The following is a 13,121-nucleotide window of genomic DNA, read 5'->3' on the forward strand; positions in this document are numbered from 1 at the left end:
ATTTTATTAAACGGACTATACACTGTTCAACTATTCAAACTTTTTTTTACACCACATTATGGATTAGATGTTGCCCACTGCATCCACTGCAGCCTGTCCCCCCCATAGCCCTTCTGTGGGATTAAGATCAGGGGATGTTGTTCGTATTTGTCAAATGGGCTTGACAACTCCTTTGAGACTCATTTGTGATGAACGGCTATATAAGTACATTTGACTTGACTAAATTAGGATACTGTACCGAGAGCCGAAGAGCATGGCATGGATGGAAATATTCACCATGCAATTGTAAAACCCTCTGAACTGGTATTGATGATCTATTTATTTTATTAGGGATGAGGTTTAGGTGTCTAAACAGAAACTCTCTCTCTCTAACACGCGCACACACACGCACGCACGCACACACGCACACGCACGCACGCACGCACACACACACACACAGACGCAGTTTAGGTGAAGAGGGGGAGACGTGAGTGTATGTATTCGTGTGCGCGCGCACGTATCTGTGTGTGCGTGTGTGTGTGTGTGTGTTGCCAGTGAGCGGCTGGCAGCCAATCGTAAGTTAGCCTGGTTCGGACGGACTCGTCGCACGCTCCTCCACTCCCTCCGCGTGCTGTCCTTGCCGTGCACGCGCGTGGTACCCACGGTCGTGAGGAGGCGGAGGAGGATGTTGCGCGCGAAGGGGAAATGGCTGCCGAAAACAAGCCGGAAGGTAAGAGAAATATTCTTAGATTCATTCACTTACTACGTGTGGGTGCTTGTGTGTTTTTTTTGTTGTTGTTGTTGTTGTTGTCGGCGAACAGTTTGAGGTGGCGAGCAGGCGACGCGCGCGCGTGGAGACATTTTTGCATGAAAACCCCCCACAAACAAACAAAAAAATACTAAAACCCAAACAACCAACCAAGCAAACAAAAAGCACATCTCCGCCGCATGCCGTCTACCGACGAGCAGGCGGGCGTCTGCAAGGTGCACGGAAACAACAACCGGGCTAATATTAGCCTGCTTTTCTAGTTAGCTCCAAAGGACGAGTGCGGGAAGTGGCGTGTTGGCCGCGGACGTGGGTTCCGAGCTAAGTTCAAGACAGCGTGTCAGGCGGCGTCGACCAACTTCTCCTCTTCATGTGACTGCCTCGTGCCACTCGCTATTGTTTTGAGGAGGTGGCACTCGACCTGCCTTGAATGGAACGTGCGCAGCGGTCGCTCGAGTTGTGTGATTGCACTCAACGAGCGTCTATGACCTGCAGCTAGCAGCGTGTCAAACGGGCGAATCCGGGTCCCGCCGCGTTCCTGGTGCCACTTTGCCTCCAAGTACTTGGCCTATATTCGGGAGGCTTTTCGCGTGGAACGCGTGTGTCCCCACTTAGCGGCTGGCCGGGGCTGAATGCCGCCACACCGGAATGGAGGAAGGGTTGACGACGGAGCTTTGCAGCGCCTTGCACACAGGGCAAAGTGATGTCTTCACACGGCTCACTAAGTTGAAATGAAAGCCATTACACTGAGTGGAATATTGGACCAAGCGTGGAGCTGTAAGAACGTAAGGTGGGAAATAGGGGAATCAGCAACCTAATGAGGAGTTTGCCAGCGCTTGCCTCCTATTAAAAAGGTTTGACAATCTCGCAACAGCTTGATTGAGTCACCTCAAGTATAATGACGCCTGTAAACCTGACGTGCACTGACGCTTGTTTTTCAGGCTTAAACGTTTCCATTACTGCAATAGGTCCTCGCTCGTGTAAAGAAAAATGAAAAGAAGGAAAAAAGGTGGCCACGAAATCACTGCATTCCCTGCTTATAAACTTTTCGTAAGGCACTTCGCAGCCTTTAAAGCAGAGTTCGAAGTTAGCAACTCCAAACGATTGTGATTTTCGGTGTCGCCTTGTGGGTTTGTGCTCAGAATTTCCCCAGTCCATGGGGGGAATTCAGCTCGCGTTTGCACAGAGTCCCGCCAGGGGGTGATGTTGAGCTGCACAAACTCACTGCGAGTCTGAAGCGTTTGAGTGGGCCACAAATGAAGACGTCTGCTTCTGTGCGAGGACAGTATGGCAAGGACTTGAGCATGTGGCATCTCCACGTATTCTTCTAACAAACGTGGTGCACACAAGCTCAGAACCTCCACTGGAGAGTCGTGAGCAGGGCAAGATCTTGTGAGTGGTCGTTGCTCCATACCTTTTTGACCTTGAGGCTTTGCAGATCGCTCCAAGTCATTTGACATCCCAGACGGCGACAACGATGGCGGCGACGGCCCCTAACCACCGACACCTTGTTGGGTGAAATGCAGGCAGAGGACCACGGACGGCCCAGTCTTGTTCGCTCTGCCACTGTCTATGCCCTGAGCTTTTCACACCAACTAACTCTTTTGTCAGGGCCCTTGGCAGTCATGTTTATTTATTTATTTATTTATTTATTTTCAATGTAGTACCTATAAAAAGCAACATGCGGTGATTACGGAGCTCAAAGCCCAGGGGCAACATGGTATGTCTTTCAGCCCACGAGAAACCGAAACTGAGCTTGACATTTCGACAATTCTTACCTTAAGTGTTGAATCGTTGATGACCGTACAATTAAATGCAAGGTCAAACATGTTGCAGCTGCACCGGAGGTGGTGCATGTTCTTTGATTGCTAATTCTTTCACTGCCAGCCCTTTTCAAAGGACAATTCCCCACATTGCCAGCCATTTGACATCATTTGGACCAATTTTTCAAGACCCAAAGAATGTTGTGTTCTGTGACATGGAAGCCACCTTTTGAGCTGTTTCCCTGCTTTAGAGGATCAGCAGCAGATCTTAGAGTGGGTCTGGCCAAAAACTCTGGTTCCCAACTGACAAGAGGAGAAAATAAGCTCTTATTTTGTGGGAAACAATACATCTAAGCAGAAAGGTGACTTTGACGCGAACGGAGGTGGACATCCTTAGTCTGCTGAGTGTGCGTTAGAGAACTGCCGTCATTCTTTCAGGTTGGTCGAGTACGTCCGAGTGTCCAGCCACAACCAAACAGTTTCGAGAGCGGACTTGCGTGTACTACGTCGCGCACAGGTACCGCAAGCAGCCAAATAGAGAAAGAAAAGCAAAGAATGTGTGGGGTTTGCATGTTCTCCCCGTGCCTGAGTGGGGTTTATCTGGGCACTCCGGTTTCCTCCCACATTCCAAAAACATGCGTGGCAGGTTGATGGAACACTCTAAATTGTCCCTCGATGCGAGTGTGAGCGCAGATGGTTGTTGGTCTTGATGTGCCCTGCGAATGGCTGGCAACCGTTTCCCCCTTGTGAGGTTAAAGCGGTTTGGAAAATGGAGGGATGAGTTCTACTTTTTAGTCCCACAGACCTCAGTGCCCCACCTCGTTTGTGTGTGTCTGTTGTTTTTATTTACATTTTTGTATTTATTTAGCTGCATGCCTGCTTGTGCGGTGCCTGCGAGTGATTTGTAAATTAGGTTCACAATGCTGATTGGCTGACGCAAAAAAGGGACGCACAGCGCCCACGTGGGTCAGGCTGAAATACTGACGAAAACCAGGATGGACTGATGGAGTGGCCACGTCTGGACGCTGATGTACATTTGTTGCATTTGTGTCACTTTAACCCAGTGATTCCCAACCCGTGTGCCGTGCGAGATCATTGGATGTGCAGAGGGAGATTTTCCAATGTCTGTTAATTGGACGGAAAAGAATAAATTTTCTATTAAATAAATGCTGTTTTAATTGATCTACTCCAAGTACGTGTCGTCACAGGCCAAACAATCAAACGCCCCTCCACTTGATGACAGAAGGTACATCATTAAACTGTGTCTCCATCTTTTTCAGTATTTTTGCTGAGTGGCGTGTTGTGAAATCTTTTCACAATGTGACACATCACATTGGTTCAATAAAAGGTTGGGAAACACCTGCCTTGACCTGCAGTCTGTTTCCGCCATGCATATGCCATCCATATGCCATCCATCCCTATTTGAGTATGAGTTACTGAAAGTTGTCCAAGTTCCAATGTGGAGGTATTTCTCTCCCTCTCCCTCGCCATCATCGTTCCAAGCTGAGACTTGCCGCCTAATCAATTGGTCCTCTGCTCACGCCGAAGCAATGCAACACGGCTCGTCACGACTGGGCCTGACAAAGTTGAACTTCAAGCAGACAAGCCGGGCGAGACGCTCTCCGACGCCTTTACCACTTGGAAAAACTTGACAATTACATTTGCCGGTTGACGAATATAAACGTCCACAGCAGTGAATACGGTCTGCGAGTGACTGAGTAGCTTCTCCGCCAATTCGAGTCAAATCTTGTTTGCAAAAGGGGTCTCAACTTCTTCATATAACTGTAGGAGGTGACTAATACTGTATCTCAAGGGTGTGTTGTTCTTGTTTTGTATGTTGTGATACCTGTTCTGTTTGCGGGGAATTTCCCCAGCCATCACTGGCTCAAAAATGATTGTCCCCCTTTGTCTCCACTTTGTTTTGTCTTTGCTTCCTGAAGGACTGAAGAAAGTTCGTAATCCGGATCGAATGTACAGATCAGCCGTGTGTTATGCTGGCCACGGTCCACCAAAGAGTATCAGCGATGACACAGAGACTAACAGTAAGAGTCCGTTATTAATACTGCATCACCGCTGCCAGAGACCATGCGCTGGCCAATCAATTATTCATTCATCGATTCATTTATTTACTCCTCCATTGCATCCCACATCCTCCCTTTTCCTCTCTGTGCTCTCCAACCCAACACCTCCACCAGCTGCTCTGCTGATTGAAGTCTCGGCTTTGCGGGATCGCGCAGTGTTGTCGTTAACTAAGAGGGATTGTTCAATGCCGAGACACTGCCATCAGGGCCCACTAAGAAAACTCTGAGCCGTCACATTTAGCTTTGGCTGTTTTTCTGCTTTCCTCCCGCCTCATTTTGCCATCTCATCACACCTTCACATCTCCTCGTGTCTTCCTCCAAACGGACACGCGTGTGCTCTCGGTCGAGGCGGCGCAAGCAACACGGACAACGTCACAGTTGAGGTTTTTCCCCTGTAGCCACAAGCGCTGAGAGCGAGAGCCCGGCAAATCGGTTGGAAATGTAGGCCAAAGCCTTGCCTTTTTGTTGCGGGGGATTTTCCCTTCATTCGTCTACAGGAAAAAAAAAACGGTCCGATTGTTCTTCTGAAGAAAGCAGTGCCTTCGTTGTTAATGAATCCACCAGCAAAGAGCACTGCGGCTGCTGATGTAGACAAGAGAGCGGCTAATTAAGTGTGCTCATGTACTGTCATTTCAAAATCGGGAATGTGAGATCAGTAGCAACCCCTTGTGAGACTCCTCGCTCAATATGTGTCGCTGCTGCGCTTCATGTATATTTTTTTTAATTTGTGGCTTCCTCAAAAAAGACGGTTTGGGAAGATTTAAAGACCAGGCAATAGATCTACCAGTTCTGGGAAACATTGAAGACTGCTGTTGTACTTTTGCCCTCTCTCTCTCACACACACACACACACACACACACAGAGATGAACAGACATCTCTTGCCATTTTCCGCCCTTCTTGTGTTCCCATGGGGTGTTACAGTATGCTACTTGAATGCAGTTCAGCCTTAATGTCGTTTGAGGCCGGACACTCTTCTGGCACGCAGAGATGCTATTCCATTGATCTGAGTAATCGTCTGAGTAATTGTGGGAGCAGTTATGCTAGTGTGCAGGCTTTTGTTAGTGTGCCAGTGTTAGCGGAAGGGAGAGCGAGAAAAAGAGAACCAGAGGTGTTGCATGGAAGTGAGGGAAGGAAAGGGAGGGAGAGCAAGAGAGACCTCACCTCTGCTCTCCTTGAGATGGGATTTTTATGGATGGCTGAGCTTGGCGAGGGCCACGAACACATAAAGAGTCATTTTCAGTTTGTTGCAGGCAGTTAACCGTGTGTGCATGTTTGTTGAACTTCTAGTAATAGGCTTTTTTCATTTTTTTAGCTCTTTGACTTTTTGACCCTCTTCCCTTATTATGTTGTGTTCCACTACATTACAGTCAGCCACCTTAACGCTGTAGCCAGTCAAGGCTAGCAAGGTATACATGCATGCAAATGCGGAAAATAGCAACGACAATGCGTCTTGTAAGATTCATCGGAAGGAGAAAGGAGAGATTTTTTTTCCCAGGAGGTAAAACACCCCAGCTAGACGCTGGCAAGGCGACAGGCAGTGCAACACATTTTCCTGCTTCACTTGTTGGGCGCTTTTTGTAATTTCACTGTATGCAAGGGTGTTGTCCAAATGGCTATAGGCCAAATGATGAAAAGAATTGGTTCCCCACTTGCACACCAAGGCTATTGCAAGTTTTCCCATCTCGTCATCAAGAGGCTGTGGAAATGGACTTCATTGAAAGTGTCTGGCCAAATGCCACCCATCTTTGTTGTTGCCCGGATATAAAATGGATCAAATGTGCAGATACTAGAGGTCGCTGGAAAGTAGAGTTTTCTTAAAGTTGCTGAAGTTTCAAAACTCTTGCATTAGCAAGTTGTGGGGATGTGGGCTGTGAATGAAATGTCATTCGAAGAAGTTAGTACAGGGCTGGCCAACCAGTCAGAGACTAAGAGCCAATTTTTTTTACTGTGTTATTGCAAAGAGCCACACACACACGCGCGCACACACACACACACACACACACACACACAGACATAAGACCATGAAAACGCGCACATATGCATGCACGCCGCAACGAGCAACAGCCGGAGCGCCTGAACATAAATAAAACCTTAAGACACGAACGCACAAATCCTTTTTGACCCCCATTTCCTCCTCCCACCGCTCGCAGTCGACTTGGGAACACACTGCTTGCTCTTGGTTGATTGTGATCGACGTATTGGGCACCCCTGCCCTAAAAACAGAGGTAATTCGCTGACTAGCTTTGCACTTAGCACTTAGCACCGTTGTCTGTGCATGATTGGTGATTCAGTCATCTGATTATTTGCCCTCTATGTCAATCGCGTGACGGGATTGATGATAGGCTGACGTAGTGCATTCTGTGTATTAAACACCGTTGTTTGAATGGCAGCGCCATTGCCGAGGCATTTTCGACAATTGTCGTGTGAAAGCCCGGGAGCCGCATGGAACCAGCCAAAGAGCCGCATGTGGCTCGCGAGCCGCGGTTTGGCCACCCCCGTGTTAGTTTGTTCGGAAAGCCAAGGGGGCGGCATGACTCGGTGGTAGAACCCCCAATCGCCGCATCATCAAAAGCTCGATACAATTGAAAGCCCATTTACCATTTACCAAGATGAGTTTGTGCACGCGGACGTTGTCAAGATTGGTCGATTGACGACTAGCTGTCAAAAATGCTTACTGCAACTTTCAATCAAGATTCGATCAAGAAGAGTTTATTACATTCAGATCAAGGATGCGAAATTGTGCCCATGTAAAATGTGCCAATCAACAGCAAAGTGAGCTGTTTGGAAAAGTTGGGCGCACTTGACGTGTGAACGTAGAGCTCGGTTGTGCCGCTCATCCCGCAAATGGGTGCTCCTCTTCAAATGAGTTAAGCAACCCATTTTGACGACAATCCAATGCCATAATCAGAGGAGTAAAATCGACCAGGTGAATGCTAAAAGTACAACTTTGTAAGTGTTCACCAGTGAAGCTTTTTTTTGCTGCTCGGATTAAATATACAACTGACCATTACGCTGAATGTGCTGTAGTTTTTGCAACCTGCGGATGCACATAATTTTCCAAATAAGACTTTGTTCAGACTCCGGTGAATAAAAACCAAAACCAAAAAAAACCAAACCTTTTTTAGTCTTGCGGCTAGCGACCCACTGGTTGTTGGAGCCCTGTGGTTGCAGACACTCACTGTTGAGCACTGCACCTCGCGGAGCATGGTCAGACTTCTGTCGTCTTCCAAATGCATCAATGTTCTATATTTGGGAAAAGTGCAGTATCAATATTTGTTACTCACTGAACTGTGAAAGATAAGAATAGCAAAGGCAGCACTGCATTAGTGGCAACGCACGCAAGAGCTTTCAAGGTTTGTCCCCAAATGGTCGTGATGCTCTTGAGCTGAAAACGAATACAGCAGCGGCTTTGACCAGGATCATCCCCGCCGTCAGCTCGCCACCACATTCCTTCCATGTTCCTCGATTCCGACGTGTAGGCGGAGCCATTCCTTCCTCCACCGCTGAACTCTCACACCACAATCTCTTGGTTGTTTTTATTTCTTCTTTGTTTTTATCCATTTTCATTGGATTGACTTTGAGGAATGCTGTCGAAACTGCAAGATGATATTGGACTGTGATTGTTTTGTTTAGTCTCCCCCCACCCCTCACAAATGCTGTGGATGATGCCATTTATGTTCTCTTCATTGAACTGTATTAAGGCTGTGTTTTTGTTCTGCTTTTTGATGCGCTTGCATTGATGGAATCAACCCTTGAAGAAGATTGCCTTTCAAATCCCCTGCCTGCTAGTGGTGCAAGTCATACGCAGTTTGTGTCACACTGCTTGACTGTTTGAGCGTCCATTTAATAAAGGATTAAGTGATCAAAATAGCCCCTTATCTGCACAAGTGAGCTTCATTGTTAGTTGCAGAAGGTGCAGCAGACGACAGCACATTTCCGCTTCCGCTATTGTTAGGAATTCCACAAAAGAGGCCAATCCGGATGTTCATGTATTTTATTTGCGTGTTATTGATGCACCCTAACTTCCGGACTCAAAAACGCACCTGATTTAAAGCTGCCACTGCTACATTTAGCAATGAAAACGTTTTTCTCCAGACCTTGGCCACTTCACATTCAAAGCCGCAGGTCTCCACGTTATAGCGTGGGAAATTGGCAAAAAAAGAAGCCACACAGATGGATTAAAAAAAACAAACTTATTTACCTTAACTCATTCACTCCCAAAGACGTTTCTAAACGTCTTTTCAGACTTGGTCCAGAATTGGCTGGTACTGAATGAGTTAAATGCAGAAAGATGCTTATACAGGGCCAGGCAACACATATAAAATGGAAATAAAGTAAGGAAACAAAAAAGGGTTTTTATTTTTGGAAAGTACATATACTGTAAGGCCATTCTGTTTCATTGTGTTTTAAAAAGTAAGTGGAGTTCTGGTGGCGCGAGCTCGGCCGTCCAATAGACATCCAATAGCTCTGAAGTTGGTAACCCATAACAAGTTTTTCGAGCTGGTACTGGATCATGTCTACCAAGATTGAAGTGCAAACGGAACGCTCGTTGTGCTGCAGATACAGATTTGTTTGTTTTGATAAACGTTTGAACAATGAAAGCGCGATGCTCACCAGTCCAATTCATGGCAGCAACTGAAAAGAAACGAAAAACAACGGCATTATAAAGAAACAAAGCAAAATGGCATTATATGTACATTTCAAAAATAAAAACATTTTTGTTTATTTACTTTATTTGCCTTTTAGTTAACCTACAAATGTGGCAGATCATTTTGCCTGACCCTGTATATGCAATGTATCTCAAATTAAAGAATATCACTCCACAAATAAAACAAGCATCAGTTTGTAAGAATCGATTAAGGGTTACGTCTTTTTGGTCACTGTTTATGTTGTAAATTGCTCCATGTTGATTTGAATTGTCCAGAAATCAATGCATGTCAATGGAGATTTTATGATAATTCCAATTTGACTCGTTACTGCCCCGGAGCGAGCCAGCCAAAGCATTCTCATTGGCATCTGGTGCAATGTTGACGCTTGACGGATCGGAGTTGCAAGAACTCGTGTGACTCGCACGAAATAGCCACCAAAAAACGTCATACTTACATCACGGTATATTCTCCGTTCTCACTCCAGCACCGGATGTGGGGATTGGTGAGATGATGAGGGGACAGCACGAACGCTGAACAGCACCACACCTCCAGCTGACGCGTTGTCAAAGAGATTATATCTATTTTTGTTAGTTTTCAACTTGTCAGGGCAATTTCACCTTTTTTTCCCCTAATATGCTAAGCAAGTGTTACAGGTGTTCGTGTTCCAATGATGAGGCGACAAGGTGCGCATTTCAGTCTTGAAAGCTCACCATTTTCTGTCATTTTTGGACACATTTCTCTTTCAACCACATGTGGCAAATCGACTTTTTAATTTCTTTGTGTGAGGTTTGAATTACATTTGCTGTGCGCTGAGAGGGTGAGAGCAGTGCACCGTTGCGTAACTTGGAAGTAAAATTGTTTGTGACTCTCTTTTGAACTGATATTTAAACCTGCATGAGACTGTAACAACCTTATGAATAAAAGATTTTTGAATAGAAGAATTGCACATCTAATCTAGGGCCCGACAATAGGGATTTTTGGAAGATATTCCAAATATTGGCAGGATCCCCCCGCTCCCCCTCCAACCCCCCTACTAATTACTGCTTTAATCAGCCTATTCAATTTAAAAATATATGTAATGCATAATTCTATTAATTAATTTTCCCCTATGCATTTCAACGGGTGTCAATTATTTGTGGATTTTCACCATTCACATGAATAGCAGAGGTCAACTGTAAATGTATTATTAAAAAAATATAAAAAAAGTTCCTTTTGCGTTCCCAGAATGCATTGCATGATTAATGATGTTTTAAGGACATGTAACCTGGTCATTTGCGTGTTTTTTGATGTCAGTAGTTGAATGTATAATTTGAATATAAATAAATAAGAAAAGCAGTGTTACATATTCCTAACAAGTGCTGTATAAATGGTTAGACTACATAAAGGCAATGAGCAAACATGGCCTTTCATTTTTGTGGCCAATGTTTGAAGGGCCGTGATCGGCGGCTTCAAACGGTTGGGCCCTAATCAAAAGGTTAAGTGGAGATGTCAGACTACCTCGGCAATCGAGCTTGTGAAGTTGTTGGATGTTGAAGTTTTAGTAGCTTTGAGTTATCCTTGACACTGATTGAGAAGCTCGAGATCGATCTGGGTGGCGTGTGGAAGGCCCGCGCGTGCCGCTTAACTACCCCAGTACAAGTAGGACGATCCATTTTGAAGATGGGCCGTAACAATCAATGATGTTGTGAACTGCATCGCCCGTACAATATATATAATCATCAGTCCGAAGTTCATCCATTGGACTGCTGGGCTTCTGTTCCATGTATAACTGCGGATGTGCAAACACTGTAATAGTTTGCAACCTTCAGCTCTATTAGGCTGCTGTGAAGAACATTGCCATTCGGACTCTTAACTCTCGATTTGCACCACCAGCAATGATTTGTTGCGCTATCTATGGGCAAAACATTAGCTTGCAATTTCACCACAATACGGGCCCAGATGAAAACGGAAAGCCGTCAGTCTGCAAACGCGCTGAGACGGAGACAGAGGAGAGGGGTAGGCGGGGCCGGTGGGACCCCAGCTTGCGTTCGGGGCCTCGGATATTGATTTAAAGATTTGTTTTTGTCAGCCTTTCCAGGCTCATGACCCTGGCTGTCGTCTTGAGGGTGGGGCCGGAGCAAGCCAGCGTGACACAACTACACACTGAATGTTTGCTTCCCTGCCAAGGTCAATCACAATCCCGAATCAGCGCCCCCACAATGATATTGGACTGTCTCATATATTAGATTATGCCTTAATAACCCTTTATGGCAATCTCTGTCTTCAACAAGACTCCCCAGGGGCCTTACGCACACAATCGTTCACCAATTACTGTACATTGATTTAGTGAGTTGTTCGTCTTTACCAATGATATGTCATCCAATACAAAGATGCTGAGAAAGCTCAAAAGCTGATCTTTAAAATGACGTGACTGAGAGATTGGGTGGCATACCTGCAAACTTGCTTTGGTGCATAGCGTGATACTCGGTGTGTAATTTCATCTCCTAATTAACGGTCTGTATTCCAAATCTTGCCTCCAAATCAGCCGCATGCATGCTGTCTTGAGCTGTTGAGATGCTCGACGAGTCTTAAGAGGTGTTGCCGAAACCAGAGTCCAGCAGGGCTAGCATGAATTTACTGTTGACAAATAACAGCTGGGAGAGTAAAAGTGTGATGAAAGCAGAGAAAGCTCAGCACTCAACCGCGTTTATGTTGCGTTGACTTTTTAGTGCCCCGGGAGCCTCGTGAGGCGCGTTCCTGTGTAAAATCAAGCGGCTCTCAAGTAAGACAAGGACTGCCAGATTACAGAAGGCCGAGTCTGAACATCTGAGCAGCTGAGTGCCACATCTGAAACTCGTGCTTTATTTCATTGCGTGGCCCACTGTTTGAAAGAGAAGAGGGAAGAGGAAGTGCAGTCATCTGTGTGCATGATGCATACATCACAGTGGCTCTCTGTTGCATTTGAAATTGTCTTTGACAAACGAAACACAAAGCGTTTGGCCGTTGTGATGATACACCGCGGATCCGGCAGAGCTTAAAAAGGGAACTAGCAAATCAGTTGAGAACTACAACCCCTCGAGCGCCTCTACAGAGCCGATCATTGCCTGTCAGACATTTCAAATCTTTCCATCGTTTCGCTACCTGGCAAGTATTAAAACTGGCAAACCAACAAATCCGGAATCGCTTCCAGCCAAGATGCAGCTCCATGCTCACTTTCAAAGTTGTTGTTTTTTTTTCTCTCCCATGTCATGTTTTCCTTTTCTATTGCCACAAAGCTGTTGCATGATAATCAAGTTTGCCGTAACTTCCTTTTGATGTTTTTTTTTTTTTTGTAAGGAACATGAACGCGTGCATCTGCCTTTTCAGTCTGACCCCAAAAGTGAGACGTGTGCTTGGAAGGCTAGAGATCAGGATGTCTTCACGCTCATTCAAGGACATTGCACTCTGCTTTGTCGGCTCGGGTTCCTTTGCAAGTGAGGGAGGCCCCGAAACACAAAGACGAGAGTCAGCACGTCATGCACAGAACCATGGCAGAGGCATTATTGCGGCTGCTGCTTTTTTATTTTTGCCTCTTTCGCGTAGATTTTCACTGTATAAATTGATTGATTTCCTCAGATTGGAGTTGAATGAGTTATTCTGGCCATGAGAGGGCTCAACAAATGAAATGAAATACTAAAATGCCAGGATTGGATAGTTTTTTTTTGGATGTGTATTTTGAGACGAGCAGGATAAATATGACATGGATAATGACGAGGTGCGATCATCTGAGCCGTCTTGGGCACACAACAGTGCAAGTCTCGAGCGTGAAAGTGCAACTTTACGAAGACGAACTTTAAAAAGAGCTTGTTTGAGCCATGCATGCTTGCCACGTTTATTTCAATCAGGTTGTTACTGAAACTGATA

General features: G+C 45.7%; 1 protein-coding gene across 8 annotated transcripts in view; it reads left to right on the top strand.

Moving 5' to 3' along the window:
• Nucleotides 1–468: 468 nt before the first annotated feature.
• camta1a (calmodulin binding transcription activator 1a) overlaps nucleotides 469–13,121 on the top strand; it is a 333,445-nt gene continuing 320,792 nt past the window's right edge. For 3 of the 8 annotated variants that reach the window (XM_052057924.1, XM_052057925.1, XM_052057927.1), the window contains exons 1-2: nucleotides 470–709; nucleotides 4,449–4,550. In XM_052057924.1, coding sequence (XP_051913884.1) covers nucleotides 685–709; nucleotides 4,449–4,550 — 127 coding nt within the window. In that variant the 5' untranslated portion in view covers nucleotides 470–684. Of the gene's footprint in view, nucleotides 710–4,448; nucleotides 4,551–13,121 lie in introns of all 8 variants that reach the window. The other 5 variants (XM_052057929.1, XM_052057932.1, XM_052057922.1 and 2 more) reach the window with 3 other exon arrangements.

This window comes from Hippocampus zosterae, chromosome 2, assembly GCF_025434085.1.
Source record: "Hippocampus zosterae strain Florida chromosome 2, ASM2543408v3, whole genome shotgun sequence".
Lineage (NCBI taxonomy): Eukaryota > Metazoa > Chordata > Actinopteri > Syngnathiformes > Syngnathidae > Hippocampus > Hippocampus zosterae.